At 58.5% G+C, this 26,243-nt stretch overlaps 1 protein-coding gene across 1 annotated transcript in view; it reads left to right on the top strand.

Moving 5' to 3' along the window:
• Positions 1 to 21,443, top strand: part of SLC6A7 (solute carrier family 6 member 7) — a 21,910-nt gene extending 467 nt beyond the window's left edge. The window contains exons 2-16 of the mRNA XM_040630617.1: positions 4,715 to 4,788; positions 9,485 to 9,668; positions 9,779 to 9,813; positions 11,216 to 11,402; positions 11,582 to 11,816; positions 12,262 to 12,400; positions 13,137 to 13,271; positions 14,321 to 14,424; positions 14,555 to 14,679; positions 15,339 to 15,451; positions 15,649 to 15,780; positions 16,240 to 16,339; positions 16,539 to 16,639; positions 17,180 to 17,347; positions 20,686 to 21,443. Coding sequence (XP_040486551.1) covers positions 4,715 to 4,788; positions 9,485 to 9,668; positions 9,779 to 9,813; positions 11,216 to 11,402; positions 11,582 to 11,816; positions 12,262 to 12,400; positions 13,137 to 13,271; positions 14,321 to 14,424; positions 14,555 to 14,679; positions 15,339 to 15,451; positions 15,649 to 15,780; positions 16,240 to 16,339; positions 16,539 to 16,639; positions 17,180 to 17,347; positions 20,686 to 20,895 — 2,042 coding nt within the window. The 3' untranslated portion in view covers positions 20,896 to 21,443. The remainder of the gene's footprint in view (positions 1 to 4,714; positions 4,789 to 9,484; positions 9,669 to 9,778; positions 9,814 to 11,215; positions 11,403 to 11,581; positions 11,817 to 12,261; positions 12,401 to 13,136; positions 13,272 to 14,320; positions 14,425 to 14,554; positions 14,680 to 15,338; positions 15,452 to 15,648; positions 15,781 to 16,239; positions 16,340 to 16,538; positions 16,640 to 17,179; positions 17,348 to 20,685) is intronic.
• Positions 21,444 to 26,243: the final 4,800 nt, after the last annotated feature.

The raw sequence follows: 26,243 nt of genomic DNA, 5'->3' as shown, positions 1-26,243 counted from the left end.
GGGGGGGGGGGGGGGGGGAGCAAGGTGGCGCCAGGGAAAGGACTATGGTTCCAAGAGCAGAGGAAGAGCGTTGGCGGGAGGCGGGCTGGCAGGGAGTGCATACAGTGTTCTGAGCTTCAAAAATATTTGCTGTATGACCCCGGGTTAACTGCTTCCCTTCTCTGGGCCCTATTTCCCCATCTGTAAAACTGAGGAGTTTGTTTACCGAAAAGAAATGTGACTCAGGTCCAGTAAGTTTGGGAAGTCCTGCAGACTCAACCCTTCTCTGAGAGTCCCAGGGCTACATTAACACATCAAAGGCTCTGACAAGTCCTGCAGCAAAGAAGCCCCTTGAATGTTCTTTAATCCAGCATTCTCCATGCTTTGCTACCCGGGAGCCCCCTATGAGCACCTGCCAACGCCCCAGCGAACACCACGTGCTCCGGAGTGTGGGGATGCCGCGGGGCGGGGGGGACTCAACATTCGGCAGCAGGCTCCAGGGTCAGATGGCCTGGCCTCCAGTTGACGGCCTCCCAGCTCTGACACTTCAGGCAAGTCACTTGGCTTCTCTGAGCCTTGGCCTCGTCATTTGTCAAATGGAAATAAAATCCTTGAACCCATCACAGAATTGTGTTTAGCACAGGTAGGTGCTGGGTTTCAGCCACCTGCTCGCAGGGCGGTTGCCGCCCAAGAGTGAGACGCTGGCAGGTCTGCCTCCTGTTCTAACTCCCCCCCACCCCGGCCAGTACTGAGGGCAGATGGCGGCCTGGGAAGTCTGTCCCCAGCCACAGGAAAACCTCTGTCTGGCGGGAGGTCAGCAGCCGGGCCTGGCAGGCTGGGTCGGCTGCGGCTGCTGCCCACATGGGCGCTCAGGGGGCTGGGTGGCACCCACAAGTTGGGCGGGTGCTCACCTGTCAATTGGTGTCCGAGCTCCAGGAAAAAGGAAACTTTGGTCTCAAACGACTTGCAAGCTGCATCATGGGCTGCCTTGTGAATAGTGAGTTCCCTATCACTCAGAGAGTTCCCCTGGAGCCCCGGGGGTTAGGCTCAGGAAAGGGACCCCTCATGTCCTGTCAGACCCTGCAGCCCACCCAGTGCTAAGAGGTAGTCCAGCCTCCCTGTCAGGAAAGCTGCTGCTGCTTCTGTTTTACGTATGGCGATTTTACGCCGCCCTCCCCCAGGTGGTGGGCCTGAGCTGGGGCTGGAGACCAGGGGTCCAGACAAACGTCCGATAGGGCTTGGCCTGGTCCTCAGAGGCCCATGGCTTGGTCAGGGCCTCTAGCAAATCAGAAACATGCACATGAGCCCTATGTTCTGCATGCAACTTCCCCCGTAGACCCCTAATGTCATGCCGAAAGCCTCAGTCCGTAGGGGAGCCAATCCTATCGACTGCCAAGGGATCGGTGCGGGCAGAGCAGAGAGGGCCACGGCTCGGCGCGAGGGGAGGATTCAGCCCAGCGTGAGGAATAGGGGAGGTCTCCTACCGCCCAGGGTACGCGTGTGTGCATGCGTGTGTAACGGGTTAGGATGGGGGCAGGAGGACTGCGGAGCTCCGAGGAAACCAGCCTGGCTCCGGGGGGATGGGGTGCCCAGCTGATGGGAGGCAGGGCCAGGGAGCAGAGCAGGCCTAGGACAGGGCGTCTTTGGAGGGCAAGCCCGTCCCAGTGCGGCTGCTCCAGAGCCACTTTCTCTGAATCATACCAGATGGACTAGCAGTCGGATTCCTCCTTTTTCACAGTCGCCACTCGCTGGTGTAACAAAACACATGCTCTGCAGCGATAAAGTCTGAACATTTTAGCAAATAAAAAATGTTTATTTATATGCTTTTAAAAATATCTCCCTATATAATAAAAGGAAGTACATTTTCATCTAACACTTTCCTTAAATCAGCACACATCTCCATTCTGGTTTGATGTGAGACCAGGAGAAATAGAGAGAGAGAGAGGTGGGAAGGGGGTAAGGGAGATAGGTTATTTACTGGTTAGGATTCCTAAGTAGTTATTCTGCCCAGTAGGACCCAAACTTGCTCTGGGATAAGGGAGAAGGAATGATGTCAAATGTGCTTGGTGGCTGAACTCGTGGCCAGTTGTATGATCATAAGACTGGGGCTTCAGTGGGCAGGTGGGCTTATGTGGACAATATCTTCTAGAAGATGTTGGGGTTTTATTTGTTTGAGGAAGACCAGACTTTTCCTGCAAGGGCTGCAGTCAGACTCGTAGATGCCAGGACTAACCCCGCCTCTGTCGCATGTAGTGATCGCGCAAGTCCTGCCTTTTCTTTCACTTTTTCCTTTCCTTTCCCCTTTCCTATCCTTTCCTTTCCTTTCCTTTCTGTCCTGCCTTTTCTGGGCCTCAGTTTCCATATCTGAAAAGTGTGAGTCTGGACCCATTTGCACTCACAGCCCCAGTGACTGCCACTGATGTTCCATGGTCACCCCATCCAGTCCTATTCCCTCCCGCTACCCCAAGGCTGGCTCCCCCCAGGGCTGAATCTGGGGGAAGCAGGCACAACTGGGAAGGGGCCGTAAAGAGGCCAGTCTTCCAGGGCTCTTGAGCCAATGCCTCACCTCTATTCCCTCTTCCTGTGGTTCTCTGGACCTTCCATAGGGTCTAATGAAACCCATATGTCTAATGACGGGGTTGTTCAGCAAAGCTGTAGCCTGTCCTGTGAGAGAAGTGGTGACAGGACCTGGGGGAGGGGCAGGGGGGTCCTGCCTGGGCCTTCTTGGATTCAGGAGCCACGGGCTTTTGCCTTCTCCAAAGCCCAGAGATTCCGCTCTGGATGGCCTTGGGTATTTCATTCCTCTGAGACGGTTCCCTCAGGCACAAAATGGGGATGCACAAACCTGTCTTCCTAGGCTGTTGGAAAGAATTACGAATTCGATATTGGATATAAGCCTTCATCCAATGAACACAGTAGCGTTTCATTTTTTTTTTTTTAAGATTTTATTTATTTATTTGACAGAGAGAGACAGCCAGCGAGAGAGGGAACACAGCAAGGGGAGTGGGAGAGGAAGAAGCAGGCTCCCAGCAGAGGAGCCTGGGATCACACCCTGAGCCGAAGGCAGATGCTTAACGACTGTGCCACCCAGGCGCCCCCACAGTAGGGTTTCATGAATGCTCCTTCCCTTCATATTCACGCCCAAAGGGCTCCTTTCTCCTGCATCTGGAGAGCCCCTTGCCTGCCCTTTGAGGCCGGGCTTAAAGGAAGGAGCAGCCGGGGGGACCTGGTGAGGAGAGGTGGGCCCAGGACTCAACCAGGCCCTTTACCAGGCCTGGGCTTCGATTTAAACCCTTCTTGCCTCCTTCCAGGCTCCAGGGGTATGAGAGACAGCAGGCCCTTATCCTCACTCTCCCCGAAGACTTCCCGTGTTGGCTGATGGTAGGGCAACCCTATGACTTAGTGTCTGAACTGGTTCACTTTTGAGTGAAAGGGGCACGAGTTACAAAGCATATGCTGTGTCCACTAGCCTATACCAGACCAATGGGTATGAACACTCGAGCTAATAATTTCCCATCCTAGTCACAGGTTCACACGGACCCTCACAACGCCCTGAGAGGTGGGACAGGCACGGCGTCTCTGATGGCTCATTTTAGAGACATGAAATGATAACATTCCTGAGGTCACACTGCTGGTGGAGAGGGACCTGTGCTCATGATCTAAGTCACAAGCCGTCACAACAGCATGGTCCCGCTTGCCCCGTCTACTCTTGCCCAAACCTCCCTGAGTCTCTTCCATCCCAGCGAAAGGAGAAATGTTCCAGACCACCAAGAAGGTCCATGAGGACTGGCTCTGTCTCTGGTCTCGCCCACCAGCTCTGTGACCTTGAGTGAGGAACTTAACCTCTCTGCTTCAGTTTTCTCATCCATAAAATAGGGATGATGCCGTCTGTCTCTCCAGGTCACTGTGTTGAAACAATAAGACCTAGCCCGGTATCTGGAATGATAAATACTGGTAGATTGGACGACTGAATACATATCTGATTCATGGCCCCTGCTCCTTTTGTGGTAGGAGTGGGCAACTCATAGTCCCTAAGTGTCAGCTGAGCCCCTACTATGTGCCAGGCCCTGTACTACATGTTTTCCGTGCACGATCTCCCCAGATTCCTCACATTACTGTAAGGGGAGTAAGATTCTTATCCCCATTTTCCAGATGAAAGGGCCTCTTTCATCTGGAAAAGCGCGGCGAGCTTAAGTAACGTGGGCAAGGTCACACAGCAAAGAAGAGGAGGCCCTGGATCGCTGAAACCCAGGACCCGGCCCTTAGTGTCCACGCACGTGGCCTGCCTCTCTCATCGCCCAGCTGGGGAAAGGGAGGCCCAGAGAGGGCAGGTTACCTGCCCAAGGTCACTCAGGAGACGGTGGCCGAGGCCTCCAGACCTCCGAGGGTTTCCGTCGCGGACCCCCCTCCTCCCGCGCTCGGGGCCCCTCCAATCGCAGCTCTGCGTGCGGGGGCGCGCGCATCCCCCGGCTGTCCGTCCGTCAGCCCGTCTGTTTGGGTGTCTCCGCGGGCGCAGCCGTGCACCCCTCCCCAGCCTCGGGGGCTGCGCAGGGAGAAGCAGGGCGTTCGCAGCGCCCAGCCCGCGCCCCACGCCCCACGCCCCACGCCCGCAGCCGACAGACGGCAGCGCCTGCGCCCGCGCCCCCCAGCCGGTGCGCGGGAGCCGCCGGGGCAAAGTCGCGGCGGCCGGCCGGCGGCGCGATCTCTGGCTCTCTCGCTCGCTCTCTGCTCTCAGGGGAAGCCAAGCCCGCAAGCCCCGGCAACCCGCCCTCCAAGATGAAGAAGCTCCAGGGAGCTCACCAGCGCAAGGTAGGACAGGAGGACGGGGGCGCACACGGGGGCGGGGGCACACCTGAGGGAGGGGTGCAGAGGTCCGCCCCCCTCCAAGCCCCGGGAGGGTCGGAGAGGGCACCTGGACCGGCTCGGAGCTCTGGGGGAGGCCGGGCTGAGCTAGGTTGCAAGGAGGGGCGGGGTCACGGCCCTCAGGGGGTGGAGGGTGGCGACAAGGCCTTTCAAATCTGGGGGTCGGGGTGTTGTGTGATGGGGCTGGGGTTCATTGGGCCAGGTCCTTCGAACAGGTGTCTGCAGCCCCAAGAGGCATGGGGTAGGGGTGGCAGGGGCCAGGCGCCCGCCCCCTCCCAGTCCCCCACCCATTTCCCCCAGGGACTGATTGGGGCTGGGGGTGTTAGAATAGCTGAGCGCCAGCCTTGAGCTGGACTAATTTCGGGGGTGGGGGTGGGGTGCCGCCCTGGTCCTCATCCTCGCGCTCTGCACTGAAGCAGCCTCTGAGAACCAGCAGGGGGACGCTGTCTTTCCTGCCCGGCTTTTGCCCTGCGGGAGGCCACCACCTGCTTCCTCCCACCAGCTTTAGCTTTCCTGCTAAGACCCCAGGCTGCCCACCGGCAGGGCTGACAGGAGGCAAAGGCAGGGAGGAAGGAAATGGGAGACCCGAGGGATATGGGGGTGGGGTGGAAGCTGGCGTGAGAGAGGGGGCCATATCTGTGCTTCTGGAGCCCTGGGCTGAGACTGCAGCCCCTCCCCATTTCTCCTGTTAGATCTCCCAGCCAAGTACCCTGTGGGGGGGGGGGCAGGGAGGGAGGGTATTGGGTCAAGTTTTCTTGCTTTGGCTTAAAAGTACGAGTCCTAGCCAAGGAGTCAGAACTCCTGGGCACTATCTCTGCAGATGTCACTTCCCCTGTGACTTTGGGCAAGTCCATTCTCTAACCGGGACTATCATTTGCCGATCCAGCTCCAGTATCAAGGCACCAAAGCAGTCCCCACTGTCCCTGAGTGGGGTGGGAGGATGTGGTGACCCCACAGAGGCTGGTAGATGCAGATGGGAGCGAGAACTCCCAGGGGCTGGTGTTACTGACCCCTCCGCCTGCCCCCCATCCAAGCCTTCTGCCCCCCGTGCAGCTGGGCGTGGAACCGCGATGATAAGTGGGTCTTTTTTATCCACTGACATGAATGACTTCTTGAGGCCATTTGTGGGTCTCTTGGGTCCTGCCTGCCGTTCTTTTCCACTCTCCTCCTCTCTCCTCTTTCCTCTCCCTCCCCACAAGAGCTCCTGCCCCTCGCTGCCACAGGGCCACACAAGTGTGTAAATGGCCGTGTTCTATAAACCCTTATCTCATGTAATCCTCCACAAATTCTAGGGGCTAGGTCTTGTTACCCCCGCTGTATAGACAAGGAGAAAGAAAACAGACATGGGGGATGCAGCTTGCTGCTTTCCTAAAGATAGGCTGAGGGACCTAGGACCACCAGGGCAGGGGTGGGGCCACCTGGCCTCAGTGTCCTCTCCCTTGGTCTCAAGGTGAAGGGGCAGGGAGGGAGGAAATGCCAGGTATCAGCAAAGGAGCAGCATTGTTCGGAGATGAGCACTGGGCTGAAAGTCAGGGGTGTGGATTCTGGTCTTGCTCTGCCCTTAACTTGCTATTTGACCTTGGACTCATCCCTTCCCCTCCCTGAAATTCAGTTTCCTCATCAGCACAATGATGAAGTTGGACTCCAGATTTCTATTGTCTCTCGCATCCTGAAGAAGGTATGAGAGCCTTGGCCTGGGGCAGGCTAACCTCTTCCAGCACCTGCCACTGCTGGTGACCTACATCTCTTGGTCCCTAAAAGAGGGGGTGCAGGTCTGACAAACTCGGGATTATGTTCCTGCGTGACTCGGGATAGGCAGTGGGGGAATCGGGGGTGGGATCTTCACACCCAGGCGGAAGTGTGAAGCGACTCATTAAGCTTCCAACCCTGCCCCATTGATTTGGTTACTTGTCTCCCCGCCAGTCACATCCTCTCTGTGCCAGCCTCCTGGGATTCACCCCATGGTGGGGTTGGGGGCTCCAGGTGGTCTTGGGATTGGTTCATCTTTGGAGGACCCAATCCTCTGTCCCTGGAGCAGAAGCAGGCTTCCCTCTGATTGGGGGAGGTGGGGGACAGGAGAGCTGGCAGCATCCTGCTCTTGGAACTCTTGTCACCATGGAAACAGAGAGCCGGGACTGCTCTGTGAGCAGAGAAAGGGCAGCAGCTTCTCAGGAGGGATCAGAGGAACCTCATTACTGGGCCCTCCTGCCGGCTGGCCTGAACAGGGCTGGGGGGCTCACAGGGTGACCAGCCTGCCACATTACCCCGTATCAGGGGCCAGTGTCAGCTGGAGCTCACCTGGAGCTCACCTGGCAGGGAGTGATTCCAGAGGGCCGATGCTCACCCAGCTGGGGAGGAACCTTGTGGAAAGGGGCATCAGAGGGCGGGGGCGGGTTTCAGGTAGGTCTGGGGGCTGCTGCTACCCTCAGCCCAGCATGTCTGAGATCACCGCGAGCCCAATTACCGGAAAAGCGGCTTGTTCACATTATCGCCAGCATCGCCGTCACCCATAATTATGCCAGGCTGTCCTTGTTACCACTGCCCCTCTGGCCAATAGCCAGCCTCAGGCAGGATCGTTACCGTGGTCGCCACTGTCCCTGAGAGCCAACCCAAGACTGTCACCCCCACTCCACCCCCCCAAAACCCATTGCCCCGACCCTGTCACTGCGCCTGGACACCTCCATCCTATGACACCTGCACTCTTCTCCTTTCACCGTCTTTATCCCGGCAATGCTCGTAGGACAAAATCCCTGCAAAGCCTCCTCTGTCACCACCCAATTTGTGTGTAGACACCTACTTGGCTAGTGCCAGGAAGGACAATTTTAGGGGGAAAAATATCTGATCAGTAGTCGATTACCGAGTCCCCGTGCTAGAATCCGATCTGGTCTTCAACCACCACAAGTGTCTCCAACAGAGTCTCTGGTGAAGCTTGCCTCACAGACCAGCAGAGCCAGAAGACTAACAGATAGACCTACATTTCTCCGAGTAAATCTCAGCATGCTAGTTTTTTAAACCCTTTTCTTAAATAGAATTGCAGAATACTGTCTATTCTAGTCAGTCGCAGTGGGTATTGGTGCATTAAATGACCTGACAAGTCCTGCAGCAAACTATTTTGCTTTGTGTTAACCCAGTGTTCCCCAAACTTCTTTTACTCAAGAATCCTTTTCTTACACTGAGCATGTATGAACATCCCAAAGAATGTATTTTTGGAAACACTGATTTATTCAATCCCCTCAGTGTCGAGATGGGGAAACTGAGGCTCAGAAAATTCTTTCAAGTCACACCGTGAAGTGGCACAGACCTGGGACTAGAACTGTAGACTCCTGACTCCCAGTCCAGAGATATCACTGTTACCTCACAACCATTCCTCAGCAGGGGGTCCTTTCTCCTCTCTCAGAACTCTGATGTTATCGGACAGTTGGCCCTCTTTGCAGCTCCATCTTTCTCTGCCATTGGTGTGAATTTCAGAGGCAAACGGGAAGGGCATGGCTGTCCCTTTCTACTGACCCATTCCAGGAGACACACTGGGGGAACTGCTCTCTGAATTTTAGAAGGTTACCCTGGTATCTTTGGGCTTCCTTGCAGGCCCTCAGCTTGGGCAGCTCATAGACGTGCTAACTCATCCCCTAGCCAGCATTTCAAGCAGCTGGAGGAGGGCCTCCATTTCCCAGCCCCAGTCTGGAGGGAGAAGACCCAGTGGACTTCCCCACCCTCCTTGAATCGCAGGCAGGGATCTTGGGGACAGCTGGCTTCCGTTCCCCTCTCTGCCTGCATCTCTCCTGCAGTGACAAGAAGATTATGACTTCTGTGAGAGAGATCCGAACTCAGTAGCCTCTTCCTGCTCGTGAACAAACATTCGCAGCCCTCCATAGACCTCCTTGAGCCACCAGAGCGTAAATCGAATTCCTCCCTCGGGGGAGGCCATGTTCCCTCCAAGCCCTCTTCTTTCTGTGCTGGGGGCCCCTACTTCTTCCCCTGTCCTGTGACTGCTTCTCCCAGACACCCTCCTGTCTGGCCATCTGCCCTGTAGACATGCTCCAAGCTATCTGTGTCTTTCTTAAAATACGGTGCCCGGAACAGAGTAGCAAAAGGCCAGCACTGGAGGTTGAAGACTCGGGCTTCCATGCTGGGAAGCTCTGGGTGTGAGACCTAGCTCTCCACCAGCTAACTTTATAAAACCTTGGCTCCTCTCTGAGCCTCAGTGGTCCTCGTGATTGAAACGGCGCTTAGACAAGTACTTAGCTCATAGGGTTGTTTTGAGAATGAAATCAGGTAAAACGTTTAGTGCACTGAGCACATAATAAGAGCTCAAGACATGGTAACTATTATTAAGGTCGTCGTCATCGTCGTCATCAACCTAGGACCACCCCTTGATTTGACCTCTGTGTTAACCAAACTAAGATCAAGGTGGCTTTCTTAGCGCCTGAGCCACCCTGCTGGCCTCCTAAGTTTGGAGTGACCAGCCACCCCAAGGAGCTCCTGCATATGACATGTCAGCCCAGGTAAGGGCAGTTGATTTTTCTCAACCCATAGAGTATCTTTGCATTCAGCCCTGTTGGATTTCATCTTCTTATTTTGGGGGTGGGGTGGGCTGTATCACAGTTCCAACCTGGCCTCACCTCTTAGTCTCTTTTACCGGCAGCCCATTACCCCAGACCTGCTGATGACCCCCAGTGACCAGGGCGATGTCGACCTGGACGTGGATTTTGCCGCAGACCGGGGGAACTGGACGGGCAAGCTGGACTTCTTGCTGTCCTGCATCGGCTACTGCGTGGGCCTGGGCAACGTCTGGCGTTTCCCCTACCGGGCCTACACCAACGGCGGAGGTAGGGGCCGGGGGCCTGTTGGAGGGGTGTGTAGGCTAGCAGGCCAAGGCTTGGAGAGGACTGAGGTTTTCAGTGGCCTTGGACACCATCTCCTATGTGGCCTTGAACAGGATTCACTGAAAGCAGTGACATGGGGCCGGGAGAAGTGAGCTCTCTCTGCCTTGTCTTTTTTCCTCACCCAAACCCTTCCTTCCTCTCTCATGCCCAGCGTGGATACCTCCTCACCTGTCCGCTGAAGCCTAGGCACTTCCCGGGCCCTGAGTGATGGGCAGAGAAGCTGTCTCTGCTTCATGACAGCAGGCTGTACCTGCCTGGCAGTGACCACCGTGCTCTCCAAGTTCTCCCATCCCCCCTCCTCCCCGCCCCCTCCAGGTCCTTCCCACTTGTGAATTTTCGATCTGTCCTCCTCTCCTGGTTCCTTCCATTCAAACTACAAACACGAAGCCTGTCCCATCTTCAACAAATCCTCTGTTGTCCCTGCTTCACCATCAAGTGACTGTTCTGAGTCTCATTGACAATAGCTGGGGTTGAGCACTGGCCATCGGCCAGCCCCAGGCCTTTAACCCTGATGACAGCCCTCCTGGGTGGGCACGGTTGTCCTGACGTGACAGCCAGGGCTCGGAGAGGCCAGGTTCCTTGTCCAAGGTCTCCCGGTGGCTGACCCAACATTCCACCTCCAGGACTACCTTCTCTAGAGCTGGTGTGGCCCCCGCCCACCCTCGAAGCCTCCTCCCGTCTCTGCCAAGCTCGTGCAAGAGGCACCTATTGGCAGAGCGGCAGAAATCCAAACAGGAGGGGATGAGGCGAGGATAACATGAATTGCCGTGGCCGGGAAGCGTGGGACTGGAGCTGGCCTTTGATGCTCTAGGAACTCCATAATGGCCACGGTTCCGTCGGCTCTCCCTTTCCCTGGCTCCCAATTGTGTTTCTCTCAGGGTGCTGACCTCATTTTCTCCTGTGACCGGCTCCCTCCTTGCAGTTGGGTGGGGGATGGCCACAGACAGCTCTATGGTGACTTGAGCCTCAGAGCTGTTCCCTCTGGGTGCGGCTGTAGAGGACCGCAGGGAGGGCCTCTAACTGGCCTGCCTTGGGAGCTGTGCCCCAAGGGGGTAGGGCGGCTGGTGCGACTGACAGCCCTTCCAGAGCCCTGCAGGGGTGGGCAGTCTTCTAAAGGAGCTGGCTGTCAATAGGGGAAGCAAATGGGGAGGGATATTGGGCACATGGGACCGCTGGTGGCAGCCAGAAGTGCGTAAGGTAGCAGAGACCACACACAGGGAGGTAGATTGGGGCCAGATCCCGAGGGCATTCCAGAAGTTTACACTTTCTCCAGCAGGGAATTCACTCATCTATTCCTTCATTCACTCAGCGTTTGCTCTGAGCCCAGCCCTGCTCTGGGGACTGGGGCTGCACAGGAGGGTAAAGCCCACCAGCCCCCGTAGCCCTCCGTGGTCTGGTGTAAAAGGCCGTCCCAATCCACAGGTGAAGTGCTCCATGGGGTCGCAGGTGTCTGCCATCAGGAGAGGGGCGGGGCTGGAGCTGGGCGTTAGGGGAGCCGACCCACCTGCGACCTTCCCCCACCAACCGCCCTCCTCCTCCACGCAGGCGCCTTCCTCGTGCCCTACTTCCTCATGCTGGCCATCTGTGGCATCCCCCTCTTCTTCCTCGAGCTCTCTCTGGGCCAGTTCTCCAGCCTGGGACCCCTGGCCGTCTGGAAAATCAGCCCCCTCTTCAAAGGTGAGGACTTCTAGTCCTGGCAGGGGCCTGGGCCCGGGGGAGGCAGGGAGGTTGCCCGCATGCCCCAGCCTCTGGGCAGAGGGGGAAGTGAAGCCCGGAGAGGGGCTGGCTTCCGGAGGCGGCGCAGCCTGGCCCACAGGGAGGCTCGAGCTGAGGGCGCCGCCTCTCCCCACGCCCAGGGGCCGGCGCGGCCACGCTGCTCATCGTGGGCCTGGTGGCCATCTACTACAACGCGATCATCGCCTACGTCCTCTTCTACCTCTTCGCCTCCCTCACCAGCAGCCTGCCCTGGGAGCACTGTGGCAACTGGTGGAACACGGACCTCTGCCTTGAGCACAGAGGCTCCAAGGACGGCAACGGGGCCCTGCCCCTCAACCTCACCAGCACCGTCAGCCCCAGCGAGGAGTACTGGAGGTCAGGCCATCGGCGGCCCAGTGGCCGTCTGGGAGGGCCCCCGAGCTGCTGGGGACAGGAGGAGGCAGGAATGGGCCAGTGTCCCCGGGGGGCTCAGCGTGCACCCGGAAGGCTGAGTCCAGGGGCTGGTGTCAGGTGGACCCTGGGTTCTAATCCCAGCTCTTCACTGACCCGCTGTGTGACCTTACACAATGCACTGGGCTTCTGGTGCTTTCTCTTCGAAGTGGGCACGGTAATAGCATTCGGAGGGTCATTGCGGGGATTAAGGGAAGGAAGGTGTCAATTGTGCCACCAGCCTATTGCAGAATCAAACTCAGTGAATGCCAGCCGGTAATCGTGACGCTGACGCCGCCAGTAATCGTAACCTGGCTGGCCACAGCTTTACGCCCTGCCCGCGGAGTGTGGCAGGGGGACCAGAGGACACTCAACTCTTCATCGCCCACAGCCGCTACGTCCTCCACATCCAAGGCAGCCGGGGCATTGGCAGCCCTGGGGGGATCCGCTGGAACCTGTGCCTCTGTCTGCTGCTGGCCTGGGTCATCGTGTTCCTCTGTATCCTCAAGGGCGTGAAGTCCTCGGGCAAGGTGAGGCCTGCGAGGTCCTAGAGGCCTGAGGGGCTGGGAGGGGTGAGGGCTTCCTGGAGGAGGCGGCAGGGCAGGGCCTGAGCCTGAGAGGATGAAAAGATGTCAGTGGGGAGGAGGTTGGGGGTAGGAGTGGGGGTGGGGGCCGGAGGCACCGCCTGGAGAAAGAGGCGGAGGTAAGGATGGACGGTGGCCAGGCTGGTTCACCAGACCGGAAACTGGCCAAGGACAGGACCTCTCTGTTACTCAAGTTTGTATCCTGGCCCAGTGCTTGGCGCTTTGAGGAGGCTCCATGAGTGTTTGTTGAATGCTTGGAAGGTGGGTCTGTGAGTCAGGACGGAGGGGGCTCTGGGAATGCACAGTGGCAGGTGACCACGCAGGGTGGGTTGCATGGGCTGGGGGCGAGGGGAGTGGACCCAGGGAGGGGGAGACTCTCATCGACCCTAGGCAGGGCCTCCAAGCAGGGGCCGAGGGTGGCCCGGAGCGGGGCACAGCAGAGCTGGAGGGGGTGGATGGGCTGGGGACGCCTTGGGAAGCAGTGACGGGACTTAAATGAGGGATCCATGTGCGGAGGAAGGGAGGCGGGGAGGGAAAGAGAAGTATCATGGATGATGGGTGTTCTCTGCTTGGCCTCCCCAAAGGTTGGGGAGGCGAGTTAGGTAAGATGGGGACTTCTGGAAGAGGAGCCGGGTGGAAGGAAGGTCACCCCTGCCTTCCATCCCCACTTACCACGTCGCAGGTGGTGTATTTCACGGCCACGTTCCCCTACCTCATCCTGCTCATGCTGCTGGTCCGAGGAGTCACCCTCCCGGGGGCCTGGAAGGGCATCCAGTTCTATCTCACCCCCCAGTTCCACCACCTGTTGTCTTCCAAGGTGAGGCCCTCAGGGCTGAGGTGCAGAGGGAGGGGTCAGGCCTGAGCCAGGGAATAGAAGGAGGAGGGCTCCCTGGGGAAAAGAAGGGCAATGGGTAGGAATCCTCCCTGTGGCGGGCCTCCCGTACCAGATCCTGTGCTCAACACTCTAAGTCTTTTTCATTTCTTATTCTTCACCGTCCTACAAAGTAGACATTATTCTGAGGTGCCTGGCTGGGTCAGTCAGAGGAGTGTGCGACTTCTGATCTCGAGGCCATGAGTTTGAGCCCCACATTGCGTGTAGAGCTTACTAAGAAAAATAAACATTAAAAAAAGGTAGACATTATTCTCCCGTTTTACAGATGAAGAAACTGAGGCCCGAAAGAGTGATAAGCTTAAGATCACATGGCTAGGGGGCGGCAGAGCTGGAATTCCAACCCAGATCTGTCTGACTCCAGACCCCAAGGAGGGCATTAGTATGACAGAAACAGTGGTGCCGACAGCTAAATTTCTTATTAGCAGCTTATAAGCTGCTGACTGCGTAACCCTAGCCCTTGGCACGTAGGTAGTCATTAGTCCTTACCACCACCCTGTGAGGGAGCTACTGTTCCTGTCCCTGCACGACAGAGGACGGACCCGAGGATCAGAGAGGTGATGTGGCTTGCCTAGGCCATACAGCCACAAAGTGGGGGAGCTGGAATCAAATCCAGGTCCCTCCAACTCCAGGGAGGAAGTAAAGGGGTTCCACGGGCTTGTTGTCAATAAGGGTCTACTGGAAATTTACATAAGACACTACTTCCTTCAGAATCCGGTAAGCTTAGCCATCATCTAGATCCTGGATAGGGAAACTGAGAGGGAAAGGGACTTACCGAGTCCCGCCGTGTAAGTGCTCGAACAGGCTTTGCTCCCAGCCCATGTCACTTTGAGCCAGGCTCTCCACCACGCTGTCCCTGGACCTGTGGACTAGCTCCCACCCCACCTCCTCCCTCCTCTTTCCTTGGCCCTCTGGACAGGGCCGTGGTGTGCCAGCCCCTTGTCTTTGCTCTCCACCTGCGTCCTTCCCTGCCACAGGTGTGGGTCGAAGCCGCTCTTCAGATCTTCTACTCCCTGGGTGTGGGCTTCGGGGGTCTCCTCACCTTTGCCTCCTACAACACGTTTCACCAGAACATCTACAGGTCAGTGCAGCCTCCCAGACCCGGGGGCCGGAGCAGGGATGAGAGTGGCCAGCCACGGAAGGCCCTGTGGGGTGAGGGCGGGGCCAGCTCGCTCTGGCCTGGACCTGTGTGCCTGGACTTCCCCCGGCAGGGACACCTTTATCGTCACTCTGGGCAATGCCATCACCAGCATCCTGGCTGGCTTCGCCATCTTCTCTGTGCTGGGCTACATGTCTCAGGAGCTGGGTGTGCCTGTGGACCAAGTAGCCAAAGCAGGTGGGCAGGCTGGCCAGTCCTGGGGCGTGAGGGTGTGTGTTGGGCACAGCCGGGGCCGGGCGAGGGAGCAAGTGTGCACCGGCCAGGTCATGGGTGGCTTCATCCAGTGCGCGTGGTCTCTGGGTGTCCAAGGGCAAAGGGGGTGGGAGGGCAAAGGAGTGTGCGTTAGCCTGTGTCTGCAGGCACGTGAATGCACGACATTGTCTTCTGTTCTGTCGCATCTTAGTGACTTGCCTTGCTTGTCCATGTGAGTCATTTCCCATGTCAGGATGTCTTATGCAAGTGAACCGAGGGTTCAGATGGTGATGTGAATCAGGGGCTTGTGCCAGTGGACGTGTCCAAGTACGTGTGTTAGTGGGATTGTTTGTGTAAGTGATGGTATACCTAAGTGGATGCAAATGAGGTTTTAGAGTGTCTTATGTTTCTTCCTGTGCTCGCGATCAACTCACCGATTCTGTCACCCTGTGTTCCTTGAGCACCGACAGCGTACCGGCCTGGGTCCTAGGAGTTAAGTGTGGGAAGTGTGCAGTCAGGGTACATCTCTGCATTTGTCTGAACTAGTGTGCCCACGTGGGTGGAAGCGGCTGTGTGTGTTTGAGTGTGCCTGTGGGGGCCGACCTCGTGCCCCAGGCTGCTGACCCTTTGTGCCCTCGGCCCAGGCCCCGGCCTGGCCTTTGTCGTCTACCCACAGGCCATGACCATGCTGCCTCTGTCGCCTTTCTGGTCCTTCCTTTTCTTCTTTATGCTCCTGACTCTTGGCTTGGATAGCCAGGTGAGCTTTGTCTGAGCCAGTGGGCCCCTTGCGGGGCGTGTGCGCGCGTGTGTGTCCATGTATGACGTGTGTCTGTGTGTGCGTGCATCTGTGTGTATGGCGTAGCTGTGTGTCTGTGTGTGGTGTATCTCTGTGTGAGTTTGCGTGTCTGTGCACATGTGTCTGTGAATTCTGACCCCCCCCCCCCCTCCCCCCAGTTTGCCTTCCTGGAGACCATTGTGACAGCTGTGACAGACGAGTTCCCATACTACCTGCGGCCCAAGAAGGCTGTGTTCTCGGGGCTCATCTGCGTGGCCATGTACCTGATGGGGCTGGTCCTCACCACCGACGTGAGTGCCGCTGCAGGGACGGAGGGCCGCCAGGGGGCGGAGGCCAGGCCAGGCGCCTGCCCCAATATCTGACTGTTCCCTGGGCTACCTGCTGCTTCCTCATTGGGAGGAAGCCAGCCCGCCCCAGGCCCTCTACCCAAGGGCAGCTTGGCCTATGACCCAGAATCCTGGCTTCAAAGTAGAGAAGACCTGGCTTCAAGCCTGGCTCCTGCACTTACGGGTTGACCTCAGGACAAGTGGCTTCGCCTTCCCCAGCCTGTTTTCCCACCAATAAAATGTGAGGCTCCAATAGGATGATGTGCGTAAAGGGCTCGGCAGGTAGGCAGCGGTCACATGGTCATCATCCTGCTGTCACCACCATCCTGGCTGCTTCCTGCCCGCCTCCTGCCTGGAGACGGGGGTGGCACTGGGGAACAAGACTGTGGTGAGGGGATCCCAGCGCTGTGACTTGTGTTCCAGGGAGGCATGTACTGGCTGGTGCTTCTGGACGACTACAGCGCCAGCTTCGGGCTCATGGTGGTGGTGGTCACCACGTGCCTCGCCGTCACCAGGGTGTATGGTGAGAGGGGCCGTGGGAGAGGGAGCTGACGTTCCGTTCCCCACAGGGGGAGGATGGGTGTCTACACTCGAGTCCCCCTGCCCTGGGTCCCTGGTCCCAAGGGCCAGGGTCTCCAGTGGGGGCAGTGGGGGTGGAGGGGGTGCTGCTGGTGCTTGTGGGAGGTGCTGGCGGGGCCACTCTCCTCCCCTCCCCTGTGCAGGCATCCAGCGGTTCTGCCGGGACGTCCACATGATGCTGGGCTTCAAGCCGGGCCTCTACTTCAGGGCCTGCTGGCTGTTCCTGTCCCCGGCCACTCTCCTGGTAACCGGTGGGAAGGAGGGATGGGACCCAGGGCTGAGAATAGCGTCGCCCTCTGAGCATGCAGTCCGGCAGGGCTGCCCCGGCCCAGAGTGGGCCAGTGTCAGAGCTGAGGGCGGGGCGGGCACCAGGATCTGGGCCTACTCCCCTGCGCCCCGATGCCCCCAGCTTCTGTAGCTGTGCTGGGCCTAGCCCCAAGTGTGGTTAGCAAAATGAGTGGGGCTTTTTCAGGCCTCAGGGCCTTAGGGCTGGGGCTTTAGGCTGGTATGTTGGTGCATGGCTGTGTTTTCTCAGCCTTGGAATTGGAGTTCAGGCACAGGCTGTCTCAGGAACTGGGTGCTTCCGAGCTGGGCTGTCCCAGGCCTCACAAAGGCTCCGGGGATGAGCTGTCTCCGGTTCTACATGGCTTAGGACTGGGTTATCTCTGACCCTGGGCGGCTCTGGGCTGAGCTCTCTCAGGCCTCCAGGGAGCTCAGACCTGGGCCGGCCTAAGCCCTGGGGCCTGCCCAAAGCCCGCTGTGATGCTGGGGCCGCCGCCTGCAGGCCCTGCTGGTGTACAGCATCGTCAAGTACCAGCCCTCAGAGTATGGCAGCTACCGGTTCCCGGCCTGGGCCGAGCTGCTGGGCATCCTGATGGGCCTGCTGTCCTGCCTCATGATCCCCGCCGGCATGCTGGTGGCTGTGCTTCGGGAGGAGGGCTCGCTCTGGGAGGTAAGTCTGGCCCGCCCTCATCTGCCCCCGGCCTTCCTGACCCCGGGCCCTGCCCTGGGCCCACTTACTAGAACAGAAAACATCTGCCCCAGCACCTTACCCAGGGCCTCACAGCCTTTTCCAACCAGTAGCCTGGGCTATGACTCCTCTCAGACCTGCTTGCGGTAAGGCAGGCTCAGGGGGCTTCGGGTCCTGCCCTGTGGCCCCTAGCACCATGGGAGGCCCCTGAGGGGTGCACACAACCCAAAGACCCCTGGTGTCGGCCAGTGCCCACATGTCTTGGGGAGAGGACAAGGGAATGGTCCCGGGTCCTACTGTGAGTCGGGCAGGGGTCAGGACTTAACTCTGGTCACCAGCCCAAAGTTTCCCTGTGGGAACTCAGGGTCAGAAGGCAAGATTGAGGGACCCCAGAGGGTGGGCTGCAGCCCATGTGTGACCCGGGAATGGGCTGATGGTGGGAGCCCTGCCCACGCCAGGCTTTGTGAAGAGATCCAGAAAGCAGAGACTGCAAGCTGTTTGAGCGTGGGAGCCGCAGTCTCAAAAGAGGGGAGTGGGCCAGTGGGTGTGTGGTGAGGCTGTGTGACCACTGCAATGTTCGGCCCCTCTCTGAGTCTCACTGCACTCTCTGTATTTCTGAGGCCATGGGTGTGGAGTCCCTCTGGTGGGAAGAGGCTGTCACAGTGAGCAGAGCTGAGTGAGACTGCTAGGTACCCTGGAGAGAACCTAGGGACCCCGACACATAGCCCATATATCCCATCAGGGATAATGCCGGAGCCAGCTGCTACTCGCTCATGAGAGCTAATCGTTAAATATTCAGGGATGCTGTGAGCTGGTTCTTAAATCATTGATAACTTGAAATCGACCTTGATGGGAACGTTTATACCACTGGAACTGGCTACAAATCAAGCCTCCTGCACCCCTCAATCTGTTTGCCAGCACCTTACTGCTCCCATTCCCCACACAGCTCCCCTGTGCCCTCAGGTGTCCCTCACCCCCCTTCATACCTGCACCTGGAGAGAGGCTCAGAGCAGACAGGGGTTGTGGCCGCAGCACCCAGACCACAGGGCCGTCCTGGAGTCCAGCCACTGCTCTGGTTCCAGCCGCTGTGTGACTGCGGCAAAGCCCTGGCCTTCTCTCAACCTCGGGAGCCCCACCTGTACGGCTCGAGGAAACTTGTCTCCTTGCTTGAGAGCCAAGGTGTCCGCAAAGGAAAGGAGGAGAGGGGTGTTGCTCAGGGTAGAGGGCTCCAGCCCCCTGGAAGTTCGTGGTTCCCAAGCCTTGCTACGCTTCCCTCTTGCCCTGTTGCCGCAGCCGCTAACAGCCAGGCAAAGGGCCGTGTTGTTGGGTGGGGGGCACTGCAGACGAGTCCTTGCCCGGCTCCCGAGTACCACCTTCAGAGACCAGGGCTTCCGGCACTGACACACTAGGTGGAATCCGGGGTCTGCCTTTTGCCAGCTGTGTGACCCTAAGCGAGTTAATGCACCTCTCTGAATGCTGCTTTTCTCTGTCCTGAAAGTGAGGACAGTGATCCCTCCCCTAAGGGTTGCTGTGAGAAGAAAAGAAGCTCATCGATGTTGTGAGAACTGTGAAGGGCAGAAAAACAGAGTCTTTTAAGTTTAGGATGGAGTCAGACTGCGTGGGTTCAAATCCCAGCATCACCACTTGTCACCCGCGTGACCTTGGCCAAGTTGACAAACCTTGCCGAACTTTACTTCCAGATAATATCTGTGGGGGTGGAGGGTGAAAGTCCTAATGTCCCTCTCACAGGGATACTGTAAGGGTTGAAGAAGCCCAACTTAGCATAGAGCTGGGACGCGGTGAATGTTTTGTTCCACATCAGGGATTCTCGTGGGGGTGATTTTGCTCTCAGAGGCCATTTGGTAGCGTCTGGAGGCATTCTGCTTGTCATAAGAGGGTAGTGTGCACAGGGGATGCTACTGGCTTCCAGGGGGAAGAGAGCAGGGATGCTGGTAAGCACCCGTCGGTGTGCAGGGAGCTCTTACACAGGGACTCTCCAGCCAAAATGTCCAGAGTACTCGGGTCGAGAAGCATTGGTCTAGGCTCCCCTGTTCAGTTGGGAACTCTAAGTCCTTGCTCTAGGGGGGCTTGGGTTTTAATGTGGGAGACAGACAATAAACACACACATAAAGGTAGTAGTAAGTGCTATATTTTAAAAAATAATAAAAAAATGAAACAAAAGCAAAGTTTAGGAATAGAGAATGATGGGAAAGTATTTTGGCCAGGGTGGCTGGGGAGACCTCTGTGAGGGGGTGACAGCTGACCCAACCGACAAGGTGATCTAGGTAGATATCTAAGGGAAGAGCATTCCGGGCAGAAGGACAATCAGCACAAAGGCCCCGAGGCAGGAGGGGCTGCCATGTCTGAAGGCCTCAAGGAGGTCGGCAAGACTGGATCAGAGCAGGTGTGGGTGGAGGGAGAGTGTCAGGAGCTGAGGTCGGGGAGGTAGACAGGGGCCAGGCCATGGAGGCCGTGGTGGGCACTTCGGCTCTTCTTTCAAGTGAAATGACCAGCCGCGGGCAGGTTTCTGAGCAGGGGGTCACCCGCTCTACAACAGTCCAGTAAGGGTCACCGTGCTCTGCGTGTGGGGCCGTGCTGGGCCCCGGGCTAAGGTCCCTGCACACGTTGTCCTCCCTGAATCTGTACCCAGGAGGCTCCACTTAATGTTGGTTGTCTCTCCTCCTCCAAGGCTCTGGGGCTCTTCTCCCCACAGGGCGCACAGAGGGCTTGGGGAATGTGGTTTGGGAAGGGAGGAACCCTAGAACGTCCAGACTTAGTCATGATCTTAGTCACCTCCCTCCTTCCATGGAAACTGGGGCTCGAGAGGGAAAGGTCAGACATCAGCGTCAGAACGAGGCCAACTAGGAGAAACTTGGAGGGTCAGTGACAATCCTGCCTCAGTGCTCCCGGCTCCTGGCTCTTCGCCAAAGCTCCCAGCTGCTTAGGACTCAGCATTTAGGGGAAGGGACCCAGAGTGGCCCTGGACTGGCCGGCAGGTAATCGTAGCCTGTTCCCAGCAACCCTGCCGGTGCTCTAGCTCAGCGCCTGCTGACGACCCTACGAAGGCGTCACGGTCCCCAGGTGACAGAGGGGAAAACCGAGCGTGGAAAGCTTAAATCCCATGCCCAAAGGCCACCCAGCGTGTGAGTAGCCGAGCAGGACTCTTGTCTGGGCATGTGACTCATTCCCCTGGGGAAGCGCACTGCCCTCAGCACCCCACCCCCTGGGACTGGTGCAAGGGCTGACACAGGTGACCTGGTGAGGGCTTTGCGGGTGCCCGGCCGCCCGCCGTTGTCACTGCCGTCCTTGCTCTGCCACAGCGGCTCCAGCAGGCCAGCCGACCGGCCATGGACTGGGGCCCGTCGCTGGAGGAGAACAGGACCGGCATGTACGTGGCCACGCTGGCAGGGAGCCAGTCGCCGAAGCCCCTGGTGGTGCACATGCGCAAGTACGGGGGCGTCACCAGCTTTGAGAACGCCGCCGTCCAGGTGGACCGCGAGATCGCCGAGGAGGAGGAGTCTATGATGTGAGCCGGGAGCCAGGTGGCCAGGGGAGGCCCGGCCAGGCTGGAAGGGTAGACCTGCCCCGCGGGGTTCCGAGAGGCCCGAGGCCATGGGCGGTCGCCATGGCGATGCTTGTCCCCAGGGCAAGTCCTGTCTCGTGGCCTCTGCCTCTCCTCTGTCTACCTTCTCCCTACACGCACACACACCCACTCCAAGCTCAGTCCTCATCGTGCAGGTGGGTGAACTGAGGCCAGGGAGGAGGGACTTGCCCAAGCTCACATGGCGGAGGGCACCGGACCCCAGGCCTCCTGGCCAACCAGTTCCCTGTCTTCTGTGGCAGCCGGCATCATTCTCTCCTCTGTTCAGAGCCAGACTCCTCTCTTTTCTAGGGGAGCCTGCCCCCACACACTTTGAACAGGCAGAATCTTGAGCTGGGCAGGGACACTCCAGGTGCAGTGAGGCCCACAAGGTCCCAGGCCTTGAGGGTTAGCAAGTGAAGTGGGAGAAAAGCCCTGTGGGCTCTTTTGCCCGGGGCCAGGTTTCCTGAAGGAGGTGGGGTCTGAGGGCCCTGGAGGATGGGCAGGGTGGGAGGGAGAGAGGAAGAGGGGGGCTGGGCGTGGAGGCCCCAGTGTAGCTCCAGTGCCCCCCCCCAGAGAACAGGGCAGAGACCTAGGTGTTACCAGCTTACGGCAGGGTCCAGGTGGGAAGGACGACTTGGGGGGAGGGGGAGCAGGGGACAAGGGGGGGGCAGGGGTTTGCATGATCTGGTTGTGCTTTAGATAGACTATCTTTCAGGGTCAGTGTGCAGGGTGAATTAGAGGGGCCAGGGTGGAGGTGGGAGGCCTGTGGAGGGCAGGCGAGGGACTGCTGGCCTAAGTGAGGGGGTGGGGTGGGAAAAGGATGAGGTCCCCACACTTTTCTTCCCCCCCCAGAGAAACTAATGTATTTTCTTTTGACCCCACATTTCTGAGAAGGGCCCGCGGCTTCCCTCCCTGGAGCCCGTGCCCTCCGGTGTGGCAGCCGTGGGCATGATAAGGACAGAGGACACAGTGAAGAGGTGGGAGTGAGGCTCAGAGTCAGGACCCAAAGCCCCTCCGTTCTCTTCTCGCTGTTCTGGTGGCCCTCAATGTCTCCTCCAGCTCCTGGCCCTGCTGGGACGTTGGCCCTGGCTGTGGACAACCAAGGCAACTGAGAGACTCGGAGGTGGTCCGCACACATGGCTGTCTGTCCTGATGCTGCCCACTCTGGGCCCAGGCATGAGGTTGGAGGCAGGGAGCCAAGGGCAGCCAGCACCTCAGGCCTGTGGCCAGAGGCCTCAGCATCTTCAGTCCCAGGCACAGGAGGGGCTGCCCTGGGGTCCCTCTTTCCCTGAGAGAGGAGGGTGGATCATGAAAACATGCCCCAGGGGGCAGGGCACCCTCATGCAACTGGGCCGGCCTGTGTGCCCTCTTTCTCTCCTGCCGTCTCCCCAACCCATCCATGTTCTGTTGGTTTATTGTTAATAAACACCACTGAGGTCATCTTTCTTTCCCCTTCTCCTTACTGCTGAGAACAAGGGTGGGCAGCACAGGGCTTTCCAGCTTCTGTTGGACAGATGAGGGAACTGAGGCTCAGTTGTTCGCTTTCCTGGCTCTCCTGGCTTCTGACACTTGCTGTCCCATTTTTCTGTGGCAGTGCTGGGGGGATGGGGTTGAGGAAGGGCCCCGAAGATGAGGAAGCCACTTAGCCCCTGTTATACGTACGGACAAACTGAGGCCCTTCAAAGGGCAAGACTTGCTCAGGGTTACCCAGCTGAGGCAGGCAGAGCGGGAGACACACCTGGGTGGCTGGCATTCCCCTTCCCAGCTCCAGCTGCTCCCCGACCTCACCAGCAGGTGTAGCTGGGGCTGGAAGACCAGGATTGGGAGGAGCCCTGAGTTTCCCAGGCTGGAAGAATTTCCTGGTGCTACCCACCCCCTCCTGGCAGGACCTGGCCATATAAAAGAGCCCCAGGGCCTTTCAAATGCGAGGCCCAGGTGTTTGTGAAGGCTTTGATTGGGGGTGGAGAGGAGGGGCTGCTGCATATTTCGGATATTTATTAATTTCCCCTAACAAAGGGCCAGGCCCCCTCCTGCTCCTCTTTGTTTGGGGCTCTAGATGGAGGAAGAGCATGGGTTTGCTAATTTGCTGAGGGCGCAAGAATGGCCTTCACGATTCAAGATGCCTCTTCCCACACCCTGGGGGCAGGCTTCAGCCTTGCTCATAGAGCCCGGCGCCAGCTCCGTGGCCCCATCCCAAGAGGAAGTCCCCTCAGGGCCCTCCCGGCTCCCTCTAGGACAAGCCCCGGGCCCCAGGACGGCCATGGTCCTATGAGGACTCCTCGCCCAGCCTCTTGGCTGCAGCCTGCGGTCCTGGGCGTCCAGAATGGGCAACCTAGAAGTCTGGGCTTCTCTTCTCCCATATTCCCAGTCTGCGATCGGAGGATTCCAAGAGTCTAGGGAGCCTACCGGCTTCACACCCTACCCCTGCCTCACTTCCTGTGCCCCTGCCTTACTTTCTCTGGCTGCTCTTGCCCTCGCTCACCACTCCAGCGCCCGGGCCCTGAGGTTCCTGGTCTGTCCTCCCTGGCCCCATCTTCCTGTCTGTCCTGCTGCCCCATCTTCCTGTCTGTCCCATTTCCACCGCTGCCAGACAACTGGTCCTGCCACCTCACCTTTCTCCCGCCTCTGCCACCAGCGTCACCTCCCAACGGCCCCCATGCCCGTCCCTTTATTGACTTCAAGTCACCCTGGCTCAGAACAGACCCAGCCCGGCCGACGGCAGTGGGAACTGATTGGGGACCAGGGACCCCCCGGCTGGAGGAACCCATGGCAGCATAGAGGGCAGCTCAAGGAAGACATCAGCCCTGTTGGGAGTAGACCCCCAGCCTGGAACCCTAGAATGCCCTAGCAGGTGACAACCGCAGTGCTGGCAGAGCCAAGCGGAGCAGCCCGGTGAGCGAAGCTGTAGGTGTGAGCAGGGGCGTGGTGGCTGGCCCCCAGCGAGCATGGGGGAGAGTCAGACGAGGTCAGACGGGTGGGGGGGGAGCGTGGGGCGCTAGAGAAGGAAGCACGCCTCTTCAGGGGAGGCTGCCCCTCACAAGGATGGGCTCAGCTTGCCAGATACCCCGGCTTTTTAAGAGAAGTTGGAAGTTTGGATTTTTGTGAGACATTCCCCATTTAAACATGAGCAGCTGATTGACAAGCGCGGCTCGGTTAGGGTAGCTGGCAGGCCCACGGCTCTGCAGAGGCTGGGCATTACCAGGGCCCTGGCCCATGCTGAGAACGTACAGGAGCTGAGGCCAGGCCCGGGGTCCCCACCCCCGCTCAATGCTCTGCTCCCCTTCTCAGCTGATCTCTGTGTCCATGGCCCCCTGACCTGGGGAGGCTGGCAGGGAAGAGCTGGGGGGCAGCATCTGTGCTTGGCTCCAGTGTGGAGAGGGTGCCCTGGGGCCCTTCATTCCTCTTCTAGGAATGTTCTAGGACCCATCAGAGATGGTGTTCTCTTGGGGGGCACTGGGAAGCGCTGAGATGGGGCACTGACCACCCGCAGTCACTTCTAGCCTATGATCTGTGCGAGTAAATATCTGAGAGGCTGAGGGAGGAAGGAGAGCAGGAGCGGGCAGGGGAGAGGGCTCTACACCATCAGAGTCAGCCATATTCCCAAGGTCAAGTCAGGGTCAACAGACAACACTGGGGTCACACGGTTACTTTGTGTTTGGTTCTCAGTAGGCCCTGCCCCCTGTGGTCCCCTTTACCACCCCAGCCAAGTTCACCATGTATGGTACCCTGAGCAGGCCCAGGCTCCAGTGTCTTCCCCATTCACCCATGGGACTCCTAGCCATCCTCCACACGCCCTCCATTCCCCACCAGGTGTGGGCTCCTGGGGTCCTCAGGGAGCCTGGCTCAGCCCTACACCTGGTGAGTTGTGACAGCCCAGCTCAGCGTGCATGGGATGCTCACAGCCTCCTGAGACAACCCCCTTCATCTCTGTGTAGTTAAGACACTTCCAGCGCTCTCCCCGGACCCCAAGGCACCTGGGGCCATGGCAGGGCATGGTGGTGGGGGGCCAGCGCTGCTCAGCCACACAGACCTGGGTTCATTCCCAGCTCTGCCCCTCCCTGGCTGTGTGGCCTTGGGGATCCGCGGTGCCCGTTCACAATTTTGCACAGCACAGCGGCAACCGAAAGCAACATGTTGGGGGTTCTAGGGACAGCCAGCAAAGAGTTAAGACAGCCCCAGCCCCTCTGAATTTCACGTGACCCTGGGTTGCTGAGCCTACGGTTTTGCGGTGGACACTCTTCTCCAGACTCATTTTTTGCCCATGGCTCATGGAAAGTTTGGCTCCTTGAGCTCCAGGCCACTCCCTCTGGGGCCTGAGGCCTTGCTGACGCTGGTCCTGCCCTGGAAGGGCGTCCAGGGCTGCCTGCCCGCCCGTGGATCCTTGGCCAGCACTCCACCCCCCCACTCCCCTTCCGTCTTCGCCTGACTTCCTGCGGCCTGACCTTCTCCCCCAGGACAGGGTAGCAGCCCGCCCCCCTTGGCCACGCTGAGGCCTCCTCCTAACGCCGCATCCAGGATCACTTTCTCTTGGAGGGAAAGAAAGCCTCTTCCCCTGATGTCCACAGTATCTGTCAGCAGCCTCCCTTCGAGAACGATAGCCAACAGGAGCCAAGGCAAGCTTGAACTCTGCCAGTCGGAGCCCAGTCTTGGCTTCACTGTCCACTGGCTGGGCAACCCAGCTGGCTCTGCTGCTTCATCTCTGACCCCCGGTGTCCTCAGATGGAAGATGTGGACAATGGCTTCCCCGGCAGGAAATGAAATGGGATAATACAGGTTCTCAGTGCATAATTTAAAAAACGACACCGTCAGTGCTTACTGCAAACTGTGGCAGGTAGAAGCCCTGCAGGTGGGATGGTTCTCACGAGCCCGCTGTCCCTAGTGCAGATGAAGAAACTGAGGCCCAGCTACTGCCGCCAACCAGCAAAGGGAGAAGGAGGGTGGGATGGGTGTGCTTGGAGCCAGGGGCAACGATGGAAGCCCGAGGGGAGCTGGTAACTTCCAGCTCCATGGCAGGTGCCTTGGAGGCTGGCCCTCAGTGTCCCCATCCGTAAAATGGATGGGTTGGAGAGCCACAGAGGGGAGCAGTGCCCATTCTTCAGAGCTGGGCTCTGGGATTGGCCCCCTCTTGCTGGATGGAGTTAACGATTAAGAGCTCGGATGGCTTCTCCAGTGGGCAGGGAGGTCCTGCCAAAGCAGCAGGAGGTCCGGATACACTGTCGGAGTGGGGCGCCACTGAAATCCTCCGGGGCCCCAAGGCTGGCTTTGACCCTGACTCTGCTGACCCAGGGCCAGGGT

The sequence above is a fragment of the Ursus maritimus genome, unplaced genomic scaffold, assembly GCF_017311325.1.
Source record: "Ursus maritimus isolate PB19 unplaced genomic scaffold, ASM1731132v1 scaffold_15, whole genome shotgun sequence".
Lineage (NCBI taxonomy): Eukaryota > Metazoa > Chordata > Mammalia > Carnivora > Ursidae > Ursus > Ursus maritimus.
This window is presented reverse-complemented; position numbering and strand designations above follow the sequence as displayed.